Raw genomic sequence first — 20,147 nt, 5'->3', positions numbered from 1 at the left:
TTTAAATCAACTATTTAATCCACTATAAATGATATACATTGATAAATGATATACATTGATAAATGATATATGCTGAATAGTACAAAGCTTTCTAAAGTGCAATGCTGTAACTAATCACCTAAAATTTTATTTAATCATAAGGCCATGGGCCAGACACAATCGATTGACAGAACTGGAAAGGAGGCACCAGGGCCGGCATGGGACACTTACTGAAGGTAAGCTCCTCAGTCCTCACGCGGGGCAGGCAGCGGCTCCTCCTCGAGGTGAGGCTAGGGCAGGGCCAGGGGCTGGCGTGGGCTCCTCTGGCTCTGGGGAACTGCTCCGCTTCCCAGGCCAGATGCCATGTGCCTCCTTGCTCCCCAAGGTGATGCAATCACCACGCCCCGTCCCCGCCTTGCCAGGCCTCTGGGAGCGAGCAGGCACGTGGTGTCAGGGCTGGGAAGTGGAGCAGTTCCCCGGCACCAGCCCCCAGCCCCAGCCCTCGTCTCGCCTCCGGGAGCGCATGGCCTTGAGGAGGAGCCACTGCCTGAGCTTACCTCCAGTAAGTGTCCCTGCACTGGCCCTTGGTGCCTCCACCGCGCTCCGCGCCCAGCTCGTTGCCTGCTGTAAGTGTGAGGATCCAGTGCCATAAGTAACGACAGAGGTGTAAATGGCAGAGTGCTGCAAGTGCAAATCACTGTAAATTGAAATGCCGTAAGTCGAGGACTGGCTGTAGTGAGGTCCCGCAGGTCTTGGTCCTTGGACCTGTACTCTTCAATGTCTTCATCAGTGACTTGGACGAAGTGTACTCTGTCCAAGTCTGCAGATGATGCTAAGTTGTGGGGGGAAGTGCACACCCCAAGGGTAGGGAATGACTGCAGGCAGACCTGGACAGGTTAGAAAAGTGGGCAGCACACAACAGGATGCAGTACAGCAAGGACAGGTGCAGAGTGCTGCATCTAGGGCACAAAAATATCCAGCACATCTACTGGCTGGGAAGTGACCCTCTCGGCAGCACGGAAGAGGAAAGGGATCTCGGAGTCATCGTGGACTCCAAGATGAACGTGAGTCATCAGTGTGACGAAGTCAGCAGCAAAGCTAACTGCACTTTATCATGCGTCAGCAGATGCATAACAAATAGATTCAAGGAGGTGACACTTCCCCTCTATGCGGCACTGGTCAGGCCGCAGCTGGAGCACTGCGTCCAGTTCTGGGTGCCATATTTCAAGAAGGATGTGGACAACATGGAGAGGGTCCAGAGGAGGCCACTCGTATGGCCAGGGACTTACAGGCCAAGCCCTGTGAGGACAGACTAAGAGACCTGGACCTCTGCAGTCTCCGCAAGAGAAGGCTGAGACGTGAACTTGTGGCCACCTATAAATTCATTAGGGGGGCGCAGCAAGGGATCGGAGATGCTCTGTTCACCAGGGCACCTCTTGGGGTAATAAGGAGCAACAGTCACAAACTGACAGACAGCAGATTTAGGCTAGACATCAGGGCAAACTTCTTCATGGTAAGGGTGGCCAAAATTTGGAATGGGCTCCCAAGGGAGGTGGTGACCACCCCCCCACCCTGGGGGGCTTCAAGAGAAGGCTGGATAGGCATCTGGCTGGGGTCATCTGACCCCAGCTCTTTCCTGCCCAGGGCAGGAGGTGGGTCTTGATGATCTGTTGAGGTGCCTTCGACCCAAGCATCTATGAATCTGGTGAATTATGTGTAGGTTTTCCTACGCCTCACTGCGCTGATATTGTGCAGCACCATTAAAAAGATCTGAGCACCCTAGGGTATCCCTTCACCCTGGTGGAGAATCACTCATCTAGATCATTTCAGTAGCACTGACGGTATGCTAGAAATGGAAAAAATCCCAACAAATTTGTGGCCCATCCCACTCTCTGAAGGGGAAGGGCAAATGTATTGATCCCAAGACAGAAACACATATTTGAATGGCTTCATTTTATTTCTGGCTTTGCAAAAAGGTTCTGCTCCCCTTTGACAAATGCAGCTGACAGTAGGAAAAAGGGAGGGGGATAATGAGAAACAAAGTTAAAGCTGGTACCACAGTGTAATGATTTGCACCCTGGACTTTGAGGCCATTTGTCACCATTCAAATCTGCCAAGAGATAGAGCTCAGCTGTTCCCATCCATAATCCAGTCTCCTTTGCCTTTCTCTTTCCTACCTGTTCCATTTTCCAGCCCCCTTCATGCCCAGCTTTCCTCACTGAACCCTTATTCTGTCCTCAGCCAAACTCTGGGAAATATTAGAGGAAAGGGTGTCAATCCCCTACCACTTCTCAAGGAGGGCTGTTTCCCCAGCTTGGAGCATAAATAATCTGAAAAGGCCTATTACTGCATAAAATAATGCTGGCTTTGGTAGAGAAATGCTCCCCACTCCAGCTCAAACTACAAAAATGTCTTCCCATTGCAGGTAGAAGAAAAAAATCTAGGAGACTGACCTCTGGGCATGTACAGAGAGGCTGGAAGGGATACAAAGGGTCCTTGCAGTGAAGTGAAGGGTCTATCTGCAGCTGCTGCTTTTCTTTCACATAGATATCAGCTTCCAAATCAATGTACCACTGTCTGGTATTATCGTTCAGTGTGCAGATTCCACCAAATTCACTTGGGTTTTGTAAAGATTGCAGCTTTTGAACAAGCGCTGTGCCGTTTGCTAGGCACCATATTCACAGGGGGCCACCAAAGATTTTTGTCTTCTGTTGGTTTGAAGTGCCCATATCCAGATCTCAGCCTGTTTAGCTTGACCCCCACTTCCCTGTCAAGGTTGTACCTGATAGGGAACTCATTTGGTGTTGGTATAAAACACTGCAGTTATAGGTATGACTTTTCCCAATGGTCAGCCCACTGCATTGATGCCCATAGGTTTGGTTCAGTATCCCCAAACTTCTCCAAGAGCTTGGGGGCTTCATGTAGAAATGGTCTATAACGTTTGAGCCTCTTAAGCCTCCATTCTTAACAGTTTATGAAGCAGATGATTTCCATAATCTCTTGCCTCTATTGCCAGTAGTGATGTTAGGATCTGTCTTCTAATATCACTTGTTCCAGCCTCTGAGAGTACATCTCTGGGAAATCAGTTCTAAGTCTCAGCGTCCCATTAAGTACCGTTGAGCTTTTTAGCATAAGAGACACTGGACCATACAGGAGCACAATGTTTTGCGGCGGTGTATACTATTGTAAATGTGGTGGTTCTGAGCATTTGAAATTGGCACCCCACGTGCTGGCTAAGTATCTAGAGGCAGATACCCATGCAGAGACTTTATTGCTGACTTTCTGAATGTGACGTTCGTAGGGAAGTGTCTAATGAGGCTCCTAGGAAGGTCGGGGTATGCTCGTGGGGAAGGATGTAGTTGCCTTCTCTGGTATTCAGTGTGCTCTTCGCTTGTCTGCAGCAAACGGTACAAACCGCTCCTCCAGGCAGCTGAGGAGATTCATGCTCACCTACATGAGCAGCTGAAGCCTGCTGTTTCCCCGCATGGCTAAGCCAGAATGCAGATCAGTGCATCGCCGGCAGCCTGCTCCTTCAGCAAACGGTTTCCTTCATTAAACCAGTCAAGGAATTGAGCTGCAACAGAAGGGGAGGTCACTCTGGAGTGAGTCGTTACCCCTCACTTTCCTATTCCCCCTCTCCTGTAGCAGGCTTTTGAGAGTCTTGCAGCAGATTCCACATTCATCTCAGCCTGATGAAGCATCAGATCTGGTTTCAAATTTGTTTTGCTGGCAACTTTTCCTCCAACTCCTGATAGACTTGAGTTATTTATGTTGGGATCTGATTGCCTTTGGAGCAGTCTGTTTGAGATGAGAAGTGCTACGTGGAAGACAAAAGGCATTATTTTCCTGGTTGAAGCCCTGAGTGATCTCCCAGCAGAAGAATTGTTTCTGACACTGATGTGAGGAAGGAACAAGGTCTTGAATGCATTTAGAAACAAGATTTACTGACAAAACCTCTTGCTCTGTCCTTTGCACCAGCACAGCCCAGGCCCAGGGCAACCAAGTCCTGCAGGATGGCAGCTGTGAGCCTGGGGTAGAGGCATTTCTAGTGGATGTTTGGAAGAGACATGTGGATCAGATCTGGATTGAGGGGAGTGGGGAGAAGTAAGAGGGGGCTCATGTATTTCTCTGAAGACATCAGTTGTCTATGGGGAGACAACTCCCGGTGCATTTTGCACATGTTCGAGTTGGGGAAGGGCTATGAGCAGCTTCGGGCAGAGAACCAGGTGACAGGGAGCGCTGAGACCTGCCATTTGATAGCACTCATTGTCTACAACCAGAGCATCGCTGCTGCTTCCCAGGATGGTGACTCCCTCCGTGCACAAGGCCTTTTAGTAGCAGCCTACTCCTGCACCGGAACACGTTGCTGTATCTGTGTTGTTCATCGTGGGAAATGCAGCTGCAACTAGTTTTTGCTGGGAGAAGCACAGAGTTTATACAAAGCACTTAATGTGCATCTGCTGCCTTACTCACATAGCTGCCATCTCTGACTAGAAGAAAATACCCAATGACAAAAGACCTGGATTTTGCAGGATAGGAGTCCTAGCCATGGGCCACTGGTGCCTCCCGAGTCTGGGGTGGGGGCGAGGATGTCCTGCAGTGGCTAATTGCCAAACGGGGGGAGGGGGTCCCCCTGCAGCCAATTGCCAAGCCAGCGGCAAAACCAGAAGTGCACTTCTGCCAGCACTTCTGGTTTTGCGGTTGGTGCTCCCAGGGGGTGCAGAGCCGATCTCAGGCGGTGCACATGCACCCCCTACACGTTGCCATGGTCCTAGCCCTCACACAAAGATACCGTCATACGTAAAAAGTGCAAGGTACACAGACACCAAGTAGTCCGGTGCAACATCTCACATGCAAAGAGAAAAGAAACAGTCACTCAGAACCACAAGGGGACAAGCCAGAAGTCCTAAAAATGTAGTAAACTTTTCAAGCTCAGGGGCTGCACGTGCACCCGCATACACCCCTACGTGTTGCCAACGCAACCTAGCATGAGTGGTGAAGGGGCTGCTTATTACCTGGGAGCTTACAAAAGTGGCTCAGCTCTGGATCTCTGCAGAAGCCATGCTAGCAAGCCTGTCAGACCTATCCAACTCTCTGATGGGCTGCACTGGGGGTAAGGGAGCTGTGCAGCACCCCATCACCAGCCCTGGCTGAAGAGGGCCTATATTATGCTCCACACCAGGGCTTTAGCTGTGTGGCTGCCCAAAGTGCTGCTTTGTACTGCTACAAACACTGTAGCATGGCAGTAACAACGGCTGTGGGAAGCCTTGCACACACAAACAAGCCTTGGGCAGATCCAGCCTCACTGTGCAGTCCAAAATGGGGAATGCCCAATGCCCAGCCACAGAAGAGCTGCCAGTGGCACTAACACAAGTGGCCAGCTACTGGTGTGCATCCTCTCACACCTATCACAGACAGAACGTATCCACGGGCCAGCTCACCCATCACGTTTGATGCTTCCCAGGTACTGTACTGCTCTTCTTCCTGGGAAGGTCCCAGCCTGCTGGCATCCCACTTGCATCACTTCTCCTCTGGCATTTCAGGGGCACTGCTCACTCCTCCACGTCCTTGCTGGTCAAGGACAGCAGCTCCCAGTTGCCCCTCCCTGGCCATTCCTCTTCCATGCTGGGCCGTGTCCTCCAGTACTTTACCCTCCTTGTCTCACCAGTCAAAGCACAGTCACTATGAACATGTCCATTTCCCTGGGGGAGGCCAAGGTTATGCAGGGAGAGACCACTAGCCTCAGGCTCAGCAGCTCCCAGGAGGGCCAGTCTGCCATCGGGCCATGGATGCTGTCCAGGCGCTGCAGGTCCTGGGAATCACGGTTGGTGACAGAGCCATCGTTGGTGTCCTCCACAGAGCTGCAGAGCAAGTTGTGGGAACAGAGATGAGATCTGGGATGTGAGCCAAGGCAAAGGCCTGGCATACCAGCCCAGAGATGCCCCAAGGTTAGAAAGATAGGCACGGCCTCTGTCAGCTGGAGCTCAGCCCGGTGATTTCCAAGACAGGCCCTGAACATCACAGGTCCTGTCTGCTGCCACTCAGCCCACCTCCAGTGTCTGCTCCAGGCACCATCTCCCAAAATGCCTTTCCCCCTCCTCACCTGCCTCCAGCGCCAGTGCTCGTGTCCAAATTCTGCCATTCCTTTCCCCACAGGATGTCACCTTCTTCCTGCAGCTCCGGTCCTGCGCAGCCCAGCTGGTCTTCTGCAGGATCCATCCCTGAAATGAGGCTGCCAAGGCTCAGCCCCTTACCCCAGCCACACACCTGCTGCTGTGGCTGGATGTCCCCTGTGGGGGCCCTGGGCCAATGAGAGCTAAGAAGGCAAGTGACCCATGTCCAGGTAGAGGCTGAGGACTGGGTGAGAAGGCTCTGATGTCATAATGCAGTCATGGTGACCCACTGACTCAAAAAGCCTGGACCCAGATGGGCGTGTTGCAGCCTGGGGTCCAGGCCACCTACAACTGCAGCTGGGACACTGGGAGCTAGAGGTTTTGTTTGCTGATGGGGCTGAACTGTGCCAGGCAGGGAGGGCAGTGCTCAGGAAACCTGTGACACTACCCGGAGTGAGCAGGCAGAGCCCGGGGGGCAGAACCAGCAGAGTCCAGAGGTGTGGGCTGTTACTGGGTGGGATGATCTATTTGGGAATAGTCCTGCTTTGAGCAGGGGGCTGGACAGATGACCTCCTGAGGTCCCTTCCGACCCTACGATTCTATGCCTCGAGTGTGACCGGCTCCGGCTCCTGCTCCTGCAGGTTAGAAACAAGAACTAGATTGAAGTGAATCCTCTGGAAAGGCAAGGGGCTGGGAAATCACAGAGATATGCCCTGGAAAGACTTCTGGGCTGGTCTGTTCCCATTCCACAGCTCTGGAGGGGATACAGAGACCAACCACAGGGATATCATGTTATGTTATGGCACTTGATTAGCAAGTAATCTGTTAGAGAAAGGGACAGCTGGCACTTGGGGGTGAGAAGCAAAACCGCCAAACTGGGCTCATGGGTAACAGCAGCAGCTTCCTGCAGACCCCGATGTGCATGTACAGGCCTAGAACAGGGGTGATGTGGTCAACAGGAAAGAAAAGGTCAAGGTGGAAGGCAGAGAATGCTTTCCTAGCCATAAATGTCCTCCTTCCTACAACTCTAGAGCCTCACATACCAGAACCCTAGGAGCAGGAGGGAGGACAAAGCAGTGAGTCCCTAGATATCATTTGGGGCCAGCTGTCTTGGGGAGAGCATCCTATTGTGATGGCACTTCTTGCCCCCCTTTGAGTGCACTGACTGCTTTTAGAGAATGATGGGGATGGCACAGGCTTCAAGGCTGAAAGAAATATAATCTCCTTACAGTTCTCCCCAGCATCTGTGCTGGCCTCTGCTTGAGGTGTTTCCTTTTAACCCCTCCCCCTCATCAAAACTTGAGAGCCAGCATCTGTGTCCTTCGGGTTCTGCAGGGCCCTAGACAGGCTGAACGATGGGTGAACTCTTGCTGCATTGACCTAGGATGAGGCTGCTTGCCTGGATGCAGACACTGGTGGGTGCTGAGCAGGTATACATCAACAAGCCTTCCCTGCATTGCTGGCAGAATTAGGGATGTTCCTGGATGTGGATGCACTGGCGCTGGGCCAGTTTTGGGGTGTGGGGGAAGTCCTTCACACACTCTGAGCACTGATGTGCTTTCTTCTCTGTGTGGGTGAGCTGGTGCCAGGCGAGAAGGGAATACTAGGTAATCCCACACCTTGAGCACAAATGTTGCTTCTCCCTTGTGTGGATGAGCCAGTGTTTGGCCAGGTTGGAGGACTGAGTGAAGCTCTTCCCACACTCTGAAAACTCGTATGGCTACTCCCCCGTGTGGATAAGCTGGTGCCGGGCCAGGCTGGAGGAGCAGGTGAAGCTCTTCCCACACTCCAAGCACTTATATGGCTTCTCCCCTGTGTGGATACGCTGGTGCCGGACCAGGTGGGAGGACCGGTTGAAACTCTTCCCACACTCTGAGCAGTGATATGGCTTCTCCCCTGTGTGGATAACCTGGTGCTGGGTCAGGTGGGAGGATTGGGTGAAGCTCTTTCCACACTCTGAGCACCGATGTGGCTTCTCCCCCGTATGGATGAGCTGGTGCCAGGACAGGTGGGAGAATCGGGTGAAGCTCTTCCCACACTCTGAGCACCTATGTGGCTTCTCCCCTGTGTGGATAACCTGGTGCTGGGTCAGGTGGGAGGACTGGGCAAAGCTCTTTCCACACTCTGAGCACTGATGCGTCTTCTCCCTTGTGTGGATGCGCTGGTGCCGGGACAGGTGGGAAGATCGGGTGAAGCTCTTCCCACACTCCGAGCACTGATATGGTTTCTCCCCTGTGTGGATATGCCGGTGCCGAGCCAGGCTGAAGGAATGAATGAAGCACTTTCCACACTCCGAGCACCGATGTGGCTTCTCCCCTGTGTGAATAAGCTGGTGCTGGGTCAGGTGGGAGGACTGGGCAAAACTCTTCCCACACTCTGAGCACTGATGTGGCTTCTCCCCTGTGTGTATAAATTGGTGCCAGGACAAGTGGGAAGATCGGGTGAAACTCTTCCCACACTCTGAGCATTGATGTGGCTTCTCCCCCGTGTGGATAAGCTGGTGCCGGGTCAGGTGGCAGGAACGGTTAAAACTCTTCCCACACTCTGAGCACAGATGTGGCTTCTCCTCCATGTGGATAAGCTGGTGCCGGGCCAGGTGGGAAGATCGGGTGAAACTCTTCCCACAATCGGAGCACAGATGCGGCTTCTCCTCCATGTGGATGAGCTGGTGCCGGGCCAGGTGGGAGGATCTAATGAAACCCTTCCCACACTCTGTGCACTGATATGGCTTCTCCCCTGTGTGGATGCGCTGGTGCTGGGTCAGGTGGGAGAACTGGGCGAAACTCTTCCCACACTCTGAGCACTGATGTGGCTTCTCCCCCGTGTGGGTAAGCTGGTGCCAGGACAGGTGGGAGGAACGGGTGAAGCTCTTCCCACACTCTGAGCACCGATGTGGCTTCTCCCCTGTGTGAATAAACTGGTGCCGGGACAGGTGGGAGGATAGGGTGAAGCTCTTCCCGCACTCTGAGCACCGATGTGGCTTCTCCCCAGTGTGGATACGTTGGTGCCGAGCCAGACTGAAAGAATAAGTGAAGCTCTTCCCACACTCTGAGCAGCGATGTGGCTTCTCTCCTACATGAATAAGCTGGTGCTGGGTCAGGTGGGAGGCCTGGGCGAAGCTCTTCCCACACTCTGAGCACTGATGTGGTTTCTCCCCTGTGTGGATAAGCTGGTGCCAGGACAGGTGGGAAAATCGGGAGAAACTCTTCCCACACTCTGAGCACTGATGTGGCTTCTCCCCTGTGTGGATACGCTGGTGTCGGGCCATGCTGAAGGAGTGAGTAAAGGTCTTCCCACACTCTGAGCACTGATGTGGTTTCTCCCCTGTGTGGATACGCTGGTGGCGGGCCATGCTGAAGGAGTGAGTGAAGGTCTTCCCACACTCTGAGCACTGATGTGGCTTCTCACCTGTGTGGATGATCTGATGTCGGGACAGGTGGGAGGATCGTGTGAAATTCTTTCCACACTCTGAGCACCGATGTGGCTTGTTCCTTGCATGCATGCTTCTGTGCCTGGGCAAGTTAGAGAGCTTTCTAAAGCTCTTCCTACAGTTGGTGCCATGGTGTGGCTGCTCCCCGGTCTGCACACACTGATGCTGGGACAGGTCTTGCCAGCAGATGAAGTTCTTCTTACACTCAGTGCAGTGGTGTGTCTTCCTCCTCAGATGGATGTGCCAATGCTGAGATGGGGAGAAGAAATGGGTGAATGTCTTACCACACTTGACACAGCAGTACTGATACTTCCTCCTGTGCACATGTAGGTACTTCACCAGGTTAGAGGGGCACATAAAGCTATTCCCCCATTTGGTGAAACAGTGAAGGAGCACTCCAGAATGGATCTAACACTAAGCAACAAGGGGATAAGAGGCAGGTGAAGCTCTTCCCACACTTGTTGCATGCGTGGGGCGTCTCCCCAGTGTGCCTTATCTTGTGAAGAGCCAGGAGTGATGGGCACTTAAGGTTTTTCTGACCTTGGGTCAGGGGTGGGCTCTGCCTTTGTGCTTGGCAGTGAGCTCCTGCTTCCCTCCGAGGCTTTCCCCACTCCCTTGGCTTGGATGCAGTGCCTCTTTCCAATGGCTCTTTAAGGCTTCTCAGCTCCAAAAACATCTTCCCTGCACCCAGGGGTCTTTCTGGGCTCTGACTCCTTCTCCAGTCTCACCCTCAACTGGAGCTGGTACCTGGTTTACTACTACATTCTCCTTCTGCTTTTGGGGCCTCCCCTGACTCTTGTGCCATGGCTCCTTCTCAGGTCTCAGGGAGTCTATCTTGCCCAAACTCCCTGGGGAAATCTGTGCTGGCTCCAGGTCTGCAGACCCTTTTGCAGAAGTCTGCTCCTCAGCTCTGCTCAGCAGCCAGGCACCTCCTGCATGGAGAAGAGAAACTCCAGATTAGTCTGTATGCTGCTTGAAAAGGTTAAACTCTGTAATTCATTTTGCTGGGACTTGCCTCAGACCAGGCATTCACCTCAGCACTTGTTACGTGAAGAAAACAAGGTCTTCCTGCCAAATCTCCAAATGCTTGGGGTAAGGAAGGGACAGGTCCCTGTGCTGGGGTAACGCTGCCTACTCAGTGGAGTTGAGCTGGACTCTCAGTTTCTGGCCCAGCTGTCCATACCATCCCCTCAGGCTCTGCTGGGACAAGCACATGTGGTACATGTGTGTTAGGGCAATGCCTGAATGGCTTCATGCTCTAATGAGCTAAGCATGATGATACTTAGAGCTGTGGAGCTCTCTTCTGAGAGGAGCAAGGCTGTGCTTCCTGCCTGCTTCCAGGGAAAGGTCTTGTACAGGGAATGAGACCATGGAGCTTTCCTCTGCTGACAAGGAATAAGCATAGGGACGAAGGCCTTGGCACGACCTGAACCTAGACTCTATGCTGAGTCTCAGGCTTTGTGACACTCCATGCCCCACAGAGGAAACAGGAAGGGGGCAATTCTGGTGGAAACCATGATGAATTCACTTCCCCACGCAACATTAAATCTTGTGAAACCCATCTGTGCCATGGAGCCATTTCATGCAGCCTGAGACCGTGATGAAACTCCTTCTGGGTTGCAGAGCAACTTGACCAGGAGAAGCCAGGGAGAGCCTTAGCTTCTTTCTTGTCCAACAGGAATGGCTACACAGAGCCTCTGTATACCATGCTGATTTCCATGGGGAACTACAAATCCCATTATGCTCTGGGAGATGGTGTTACAGGGGTATAGCTACCTTGGGTGGGGGAATTAACTCTTACATTGCTGAGCCAAGATAGAAATTAAGATCATGGTATCCCAGGAAAACCAGATCTGGGCTGAAAAATCAAGACACCAAACCTGATTGTCCCCTAACATCTGTCATTAGAGGGAGAAAAAGGGAACAATTGCTTGTCTGCGCATGGTTGAATTTCAAGAAACTGGGAACAACACCTGCCTGGACACACTACAACATAATGTACTCTGTTTGAGGTCAGCACCCTGCAATGGCAGCACAGGGCGGGCCAGCAGTTTCCAGGTCCCCCTGGCACTCTGGCCAAGGAGCACTACTGAGAGCAGTTAGGTGGAGGGGACAGCCACAACTCACTTGGCAGCTGGTCCTCTGACCTTGAGATTTCCCAGTCCTCATCATCACAGACCCAGAGCTCCACCTGTCCTCGCTGGATGCGGCAGATTAAGTCGGGTGTGGGACCTCGATGACCTGTTTGGGACAGTGATTAAAGAGCATTTGTGACTTGGTACTAGATGCAGAATAACCAACTGGGATTTGGGGAACGGATCCAATGAACTCAAGGTTTCTATGAGAGCCTGGATGGACAATGGAAGATGGGCATTTAGGGTGAAGAGAAGGCACTGCAGGGAGAAGCATTCAATACATGATGGTCCTTGTCACTCAGGTAATGGAGGAATTGTCATAGGAAATAAAGCACCAACCACTCCATTGTATAGAAAAGGTATAAAATTGACAGTCACCAGGGACAGGCATGGAGATGCAATGATTTATGATCTATTAGGGAGCAGAAAAATAAAGCTTTTACTGTTTTCAAGGTATGAAATTGAAGAGGCAGTGGACACACTTATGGATGTACAACATTTCTCTTATCAGTTGAATTCCAGACAAAGGAATGGAAAGGAGCTTATTCTTACAGAAGGTTTAAATCGAGGACTCGTGGCAGTTAAAAGCATCCAAGTCAGGTGGCTAACAATGAGACTTGTTCTGGGAGAGAGGGTAATTCAGCATCACCGGGGCACAGGAAACTATATATAACTATGTATAACTCTAGTTGCAGTTGAAGCAATCATCCCATCCCATCCAATGAGACAATCTTCCCAGAAGGGGAGACGTGTCCAGTGGTTGGCAAATACTGCAAGATTTAAAACAAAGTTCTGGGAGCCATGCGCATGGACAAAAGAAAGCAGAAGGAGACATGTTTCACAGCACATGAAAGGCCATGACGTCTATACAGGCTTTGTTGGGCTACACAGATCTTTTCAGCACTTCCGTAAAGCAGTGTTTCTCAACCTGTAGGTCACGACCCAAAAGTGGGTAGCAAGAATATTTGAAAGGGTCATGAACAGTCACAGAAAAATGTGCAAAAGCATGCGTTTCCCCTTGCAAGCTGGCAGCCTTCCCCGGGCACTGGCAGGGGCTACAGGTCAGGAAGGAATGAGGGGCACCAGCAAGGCCAGGGGACTGCGAATCAGGAGTGAGGGGCAGTGGCAAGTTGCACTGTGCAAACTGCACAATGATGAATGTCACTTGGGTGTAATTTAATGTTTCCTCTTAATGTTGATTTCTGTCCTTAAAATTAAGACTGTTGAGCTGCTTTAACTTGTAGTGTATAATAATACTTGTGGGCATTTTTACAGGTGTGCCTGACACAGCACAGGGTGCTTTTAAATTGGTGAGTCAGGCTAATTAAAAGTGCCTGCGCATCACGTGCATCAGTGCCGCAGAGCGTCCCCACGCTAAGAAAATGGCAAAATGCTTTGAACTGAAGCACATCAGATGGGTTTATTTCCAAGTACACAGCTGCCATTTTCTCAGTGTGGAGATGCTTTGTGCCGCTGATGCACATGGCACGTGAGGCTGCCAGAGCATGTCAATTTATGTGCTTCAGCAGACTCGATTAATGGAGTCTGCTCCAATGCACTGGATTTCCATAAGGGTTTAAGTGCCCTAGGTGTTTTCTAATTAAACTATTTACTAGGTTGGGACTAGCCACTAAGGTTTACAAATGGGTCCTGGTACAAAAAAGGTTGAGAAGCACTGGCCTAAGGAAATCCTTTTGGAAAAATGGAGGGCAAAGAAAGCATAAGAAAAGCAAACTGACCTAGCAAAAGGTAAGTATTTCAACCCTGTGCACAAACCAGAAGAAGCCCCTATATTAGACATAATCTGGAAAGGGAAACTGTTTTTCACTATGCCCTGCATTAAGCCCATTCTTTTTATCACAGTGATGGGCGTCAGATCTGCAGAGGGATTTTAGGAAAAGAACAGGAAAAGTTTTGAGACTGGCGGAGTGAGCTTGAGAGTACTGGTCTTAACATAAATATAGCAAAGCCAGAGTCACTGGTCTACGGAGATTAAGATGTTAATCTTAATCTTGGGATGGTAGAGAGACAACAGCAGGGCACCAGACCACCAAGTGTCAACCCTGAGATGGTGCAGTCACTTGGAAGGACTGGATGTGTTTACGTCGGCAGGCCCGGATGAGCTCCATCTGAGGGTACTGAAGGCACTGGCTGATGTCACTGCACAGCCACTGGCAAGAATATTTTAGCACTTGTGACGCACGGGCCAGGTCCCGGAGGACTGGAAAAGGGCCAACGTGGTCCCTATTTTCAAGGTGAGGAAGGAGGATCCAGGCAACTACAGCCTGTCAGTCTCACCTCCATCCTTGGTAAAGTCTTTAAAAAGATTAAGGCTCATATATGCAAAAGCCCAACAGGAAAAATTATGCAGAGGGGAAACCAGCACGGGTTCGTAGCAGGTAGATCATACCTGACTAATCTAGTCTCTTTTAATGACCAGGTTACAAAACACCTTGACACAGGAGTAGGGGTAGATATCGTTTACTTAGACTTCAGAAAGGACTTTGATATAGTATGCCACCCCATACCAGTGAACAAATTAACAGGCTGTGACTTGGATGATTACACAGACCAGTGGGTGGCAAATTGGCTAGAGGGCCGTACCCAGAGAGTGGTGGAGGATGGGTCAGTATAGACCTGGAAGGACGTAGGCAGTGGGGTCCTGCAGGGCTTGGTCCTTGGACCAATACTCTTCAATGTCTTCATCAGTGACTTGGACGAGGGTGGGAAGTGTACTCTGTCCAAGTTTGTGGATGATACAAAACTGTGGGGAGAAGTGGACACGCCGGAGGGCAGGGCACAACCACAGGCAGACCTGGACAGGTTGGACAAATGGGCAGAAAACAACAGGATGCGATTTAACAAGGAGAAATGCAAAGTGCTGCACCTAGAGAGGAAAAACGTCCAGCACACATACTGCCTGGGAAATGACCTGCTCGGCAGCACGGAAGTGGAAAGGGATCTCGGATTCCAAGATGAACATGAGTCGTCAGTGTGATGAAGTCATCAGCAAAGCTAACTGCACCTTATCGTGCGTCAACAGATACATGACAAACAGAACCAAGAAGGTGATACTTCCCCCCATTGGGTGCTGGTCAGACCACAGCTGGGGTACTGCATCCAGTTTTGGGTGCTGCACTTCGAGAGAGATGTGGATAACCTGGAGAGGGTCCAGAGAAGGGCCACTCATATGGTGAAAGGCTTGCAGGGCAAGCCCTATGAGGAGACCAGGGCACCTGGACCTCTTCAGCCTCCGCAAGAGAAGGGTGAGAGGCACCCTTGTGACTGCCTATAAATTCATCATGGGGGTGCAGAAGGGAATTGGTGAGGCTCTACTCACCAAGGCACCCCTGGGGGTCACAAGAAATAACGGCCAAAAGCTAGCAGAGAGCAGATTTAGACTGGACATTAGGAGGAACTTCTTCAGTTAGACTGACAAAAATCTGGACTGGGCTCCCAAGGGAGATGGGGCTCTCCCCTACCCTGGGGGTCTTCAAGAGAAGGTTGGACAGGTATCTGGCTGGCATCATCTGAACCCAGCTCTCTTTCCTGCCTATGCAGGGGGTCGGACTCGATGATCTATTGAGGTCCCTTCCGACCCTAACATCTATGAATCTATGTTAGGCAGAAATGTGGACAGAAGCTTCCAGTCACCCCTTGGTGGAAGTACCTGGGTTCCATGTGTACATGTGTCACTAGAGAAGATGAGGAAATGCATCATCCACATGTGGTACCAGCAGAAGCTGATAAGACTTCTGTTAAATTTTGCTGGGTCATAACCAAGGGAGGAAAAAGGAGATTTAGATATCACAGAACTCAGCACGCTAGGATTTTAAAAGGTATTTGGACAAGACACGCTAGGCAAGAGAGGGAGGAAATCAGAATGATTTCCCAAATAAGAGCTGTTAGGGAATTTATGTGCTGAGAAGGCAAAGAGAGATCATGCTGGTCAAAAACTGCTGGATATGGAAACACCAAGACTTACAATGGGGAACACTCAAGTGAAGGCAGCTAAATCAAATGAAGGAGCATATATCAATATGAAATGTGAAAGAGGTCTGATCACTGACAGAGCAGCCAGTTTAAACTACCAGCCAGAAGTCTGCAAGGATGAGACCACTGAGACACAAGGACATGACTACAGAACTTAAAAGAGTTCATATAGCTCCAGGAAGAAGCAAGAACCAGAGCTTTACCCAGGGAAACGAGGGCTTGGTAATTCTTCAGCATCTCGTCCTGGTAAAGCACCTTGTCGTCATCGTCCAGCAGCTCCCACTCCCTCCGCGTGAAATACACGGCCACGTCCTCAAACACCTTCCGGAGCTGCAGTCACAAGCGTTACACCATCAGCATCTCCTCTTCCACCTGCTTCCAGCCCCCACAGCCCTGTCTGCAATCACTCGGTACTATAACTAACCACAGGCAGATCGGGGTGCAAAACGCCCCATTCTTCAGCTGACGTGCTGTGGATACTGTGGACATAGGAGTTCACTTGTTGGCTGTAGCCCAGGTCATCATGTTTTATTTGCTTGGCCCCTGGAGGCAGCATGGGCAGCACTTTTAGAGGCAGGAGCCTCAGCTACATGCATTCTGATCAGGCCTTCCCGTGCCAGCAGTCTTGGCTACCTGCACTTGGGAGGGAGCTTCTGCTAATGCTATCTTGTGACTCTTCAGGTCTCTCTGCTCACCAAAATTTTAATACCACCCCTGACTCCTCTTGGACTCTGTCCCAGCTGTACTCCAACCCACAACTGAACTCGATTCCCTGCTCACCTCCAAGCTCTCCTCTTGCTTTGGAGGCCTGCCCTGCCCCCTCTTAACTTGGTCTGATTTAGATGTCAGGGAGCCCCTCTTCTCCAGTCTCCCTGGGGAAGTCCTCTGCAGCTCCAGGATTACAGTCTCTTCTCCAGGAGGCTGCTGCTCAGCTCTGCTCAGGGTCCCAGCACCTGCAGGGAGGAGAAGAGAAGGCACAGGTTAGCCTTGGTGCGGCTGACATGAGGAAGTCCTGCTATTCTCCTGTACTGGCTTGGGACTAAGGCAGATGGAGGCTTCAGTGTGTGGAAGAGGGCGGAGAAAGAAGACTCAAAATCCCACAGATCCTGCTAATAGACTTCCACGGATATGAGGCTGGAGATGAGCCTTAATACAGGCAGTCCTCAGATGTACGATGCGATTGATTCCTCAAAAGTGCGTCTTAAGTCGAAACGTTGTGAGTTGGAACCAATTTTCCCATAGGAACAGTGTTATAAATAGGGGACTGGCTCCTTTACCATGCTCAATACAGCTGCATCCAGCTGGTAAGTCTGTTGTGGTGAAAGGGGAGGGGAGGGGAGGGAAGGAGTGTGGGGGGGGCAGATCAAGGCCCCTGCGGTGTGGGGAGGACTGGGGCAACCACTACCCAGCTGGGGCTGGGTGGGCGCAGGAGAGAACTGTGGCTCACCAGGGGGCACGGGGAGGGAGGGCGCAGCAGCTCCTGCCACTGTGCATCTGGCGGCTCATTCAGCGGTTCCTGCTGCTGATCTAGGACAGCATGTGGTGCATGTGCTCCCAGATCTGCATGGGGGGGTGAGGGCTGGGGATGCACCAGGATGTGCTCTGGGCTGGCAGTGGAGGCACTGGGAGTAGGGGCTTATACCCTCCCGCTGCTCGCCCAGCCAGAGTGGGCCAGGCACGGGACGGAGCAGCTGCACTGCTTCTGGACAAGTGGAGCACAGCGGCAGGAGCTTCCCCACCCTCCCCACACCCCTTGGACAAGCCACGGCTTCCCAGCTGTGCAAGCAGCAGGAGGGCACGGGGGGAACATGTGCTCCCAGATTGGGGTGGGGCAGGCAGTGGAGCAGAATGTCTGCAGGGTCCAAAAATCCCAAAATTCGTCATAACCCCCACTGCCCACCCAGGGAGAAGCCTGGTGCAGCCCTGGCCCTGCCCGCCACGACCTGCACAGATCTGGGGACACATGCCCCCCGGCAAGCGGTGGGAGCAGCAGCAGGAACTGCTGGATGAGCCACCAGACAAGCAGTGCTCAGCGGCAGGAGCCGCTGCCCCCTCCCTCACTGCATCCCCCCGTTGAGCCGCAGTTCAGTCCTGCGTCTGCCTGGCCCTGGATGGGCAGTGCTTGCACCAGCCCCAGCCCGTTCCTCCCTCACCACAGGGGCCTTGATCTGCCGCTCCCCATGCCCCTTCCCTCACCCCTTCCACCACACCAGACTTACCAGCTGAATGCAGCCGTATCCATCATCATAAAGCTGGAACGTTGAAACAGCATCAATTTATAAATGCTGTACGTGATGCTCATTGCAACTCGAGAAGTTGTAAGTTGAGGATTGCCTGTAACTCTGTCCCAGCACGGGGTGGTGATCACTGCCCCATGTCAGAGCTTGCGGGGGACATCGCTCCCTGGGAAAGAAGCTCAATGCATGTTGCAGCTGCATCAGCATCCACATGTTAAGGGCAGGGGGAGGTGAAATGCAAGGTCAGTCTTCTCCAGGGCATGCAAAATGTTTGAACAGGAACCGCTGATCTGTTGGAGCACTGACCCCATCAAAATGTTGTGGCAGAGAGATTTCTCCACTGAGGGTTGGTGCCTCCGGCTGCAGGAAAGGGTCAAGACAGCGCTGCTTACCTGCTCCTGGGGAAGGGCCTTGTCTGGGGCACCAGCCCGAGGAGCTTTTGTCTGCTGACAACTCCCAGGTCTCCCCGGTTTCAAGGGAATCTGCAACAGGACAGAGGCCTGAGTTAACTGTAACTGAACCAGCCAGAGGCCCCAGGGGAGTCTCATTTCCCCGTCACCTACACCTGCCCCTCATTGGCACAGAGGGCTCACAGGGGGCAGGAGAAAGGGGCCAGGGAACACTGACTCTTCAAACATGAATTCGGTCATTCATTGTTATTGTGGCAGCAGGACATGGTCCAAGCCTTTGTCTGCTGGGTGCTCCACACGTGCGGTAAGAAAGATCAGGGACCCCCAGCCTGGGAGCTGCCCACCCAGAGATCAGAGCTGTGTCCCAGCCTGGCCACAGTTACGAATATTACAGCTGTCCCGCGGGAGCAGGGGGAGACATTTGAGCCTCTTCCCCTGCATGCAGGACACCCACTCAGGCACCCAGACCCATGCCTATGCCCACGCGTCAGTCCTAACCTGATTTGTGGTAGAGTGGAGGCTCCTCTTTGGGGACACGAGGTGGCTTGCGCTGAGACCCCGGGGTTTCGCTCTGTTCTGCTCCCGCCAGAGGCCTGTTGGCATCATGGGCTGTCAGCAGCTCCAGCCAGGAATCAGCAGTTTCCTGCAATGCCCCCGTGGGCTGCACCATGCCCGAGGACACTGCCCTGACATGCACACTCATAGTGACCTGGGGATGAGACAAACGTGTCACTGGGAAGCCAGGATCTGGGAGATGCAACGAAGAAGGAAAACAGCGCGTGCACATGCAGATGGGAACTCATTCGGAGCTTCTCCTTCTCCGCCTGCCCCAGCTGAAACCTGTCAGATGGGGCCGCGGCCTGGGCGCAGGTCTCCACGCCGTGCCCCCACTCCCAGCTCCACATGCCCCGCGGCAGGATGGCCAGGAACTGCTCCAGCACCACCAGCTCCAGCACCTGCTCCGGGCTGCGGCGCTGCGGCTCCAGCCAGCCCCGGCACAGCTCCCGCAGGCGGCTGCACGCCTCCCGGTAGCGGAGGGCCCTGAAACGCTGCCATGTCTGTGGGGCGGGAGGTCACCCCGGGGCCGCTGGGGGTCTCCGAGGGATCCTCGGGCTGACAAGGGGGCAGCCCGATGCAGCTCCTGCCCCCGGGTCCGCTCCTCCCGGCCCGGCCCGCACGAGGGACGAGTCGTGCCCCGAGGCGCCGGCTCCTGCTCCCCCAGCGGCCCCCCGGGCTCCCCGGGAAGGCGCGCGGTGCCCCGGGCCCAGCGCCGCCGCCACCGGCTGCCCGCGAGCCGTCTCGTGCCGCCGGGCCCGGCCCGGGCTCCCCCGCACTCGCGCGGCGCCGCCCGCAGCGGCCGGGCCCGGCGGCCCCGCACGCGGAGGCGGAGGCGGAGGCGGAGGCGGACACGGACTCGGACTCGGACTCACCGCCACGACCTGCGCCCCGGCGGACACAGCCCCACGTGTGACGGCCGCCCGCCCAGGCCGGCCCCGCCGCGCCGCCACTGCTGAGGCGGCAGCGCCCCCCCCGCCGCGGGGGCTGCCGGGAGCGGAGCGCTAGGCCCGCCCCTCTCGTTAACCCTTTGCTGGCCAGCGCCGGGGAAAGACCCGCAAACTGCCGACCTCGGCGGACACTCGGGGGTGGAGGCGCCCCCTCCCCCCCCACCGCCGAGTGCTGCCGCCCCAGTGAGAGCCCCGCGCCCCGACCCTCCGCTTCCTCCCCCGGCCCCCCCCCCCACCTGGTCCCTGCCATGCCCCGGCTCCCCCGTGTCTCCACTCCCCCCACAATCCCTCACGGGCTTGTGCCCCCGTTTCCCCCGAGCCCCCCGGGGACACGGGGCTCTAGCG

At 53.5% G+C, this 20,147-nt stretch overlaps 1 protein-coding gene across 1 annotated transcript; it reads right to left on the bottom strand.

Annotated features, from left to right (window-relative positions):
• Positions 1-19,863, bottom strand: LOC149861597 (uncharacterized). The gene is given in 8 exon segments (XM_090052348.1): positions 1-9,771; positions 10,270-10,454; positions 11,650-11,763; positions 15,854-15,980; positions 16,431-16,603; positions 18,280-18,369; positions 18,796-19,006; positions 19,728-19,863. Coding segments are annotated over 7 exon segments (2,970 nt in total). The 5' UTR covers positions 19,001-19,006; positions 19,728-19,863; the 3' UTR covers positions 1-7,695.
• Positions 19,864-20,147: the final 284 nt, after the last annotated feature.

This window comes from Crocodylus siamensis, chromosome 6 (genome assembly GCF_052110815.1).
Source record: "Crocodylus siamensis isolate JL-2025a chromosome 6, ASM5211081v1, whole genome shotgun sequence".
NCBI classification, from domain to species: domain Eukaryota; kingdom Metazoa; phylum Chordata; order Crocodylia; family Crocodylidae; genus Crocodylus; species Crocodylus siamensis.
Note: the sequence above shows the minus strand (reverse complement) of the source record. Positions and strands in the feature narration are given on the sequence as shown.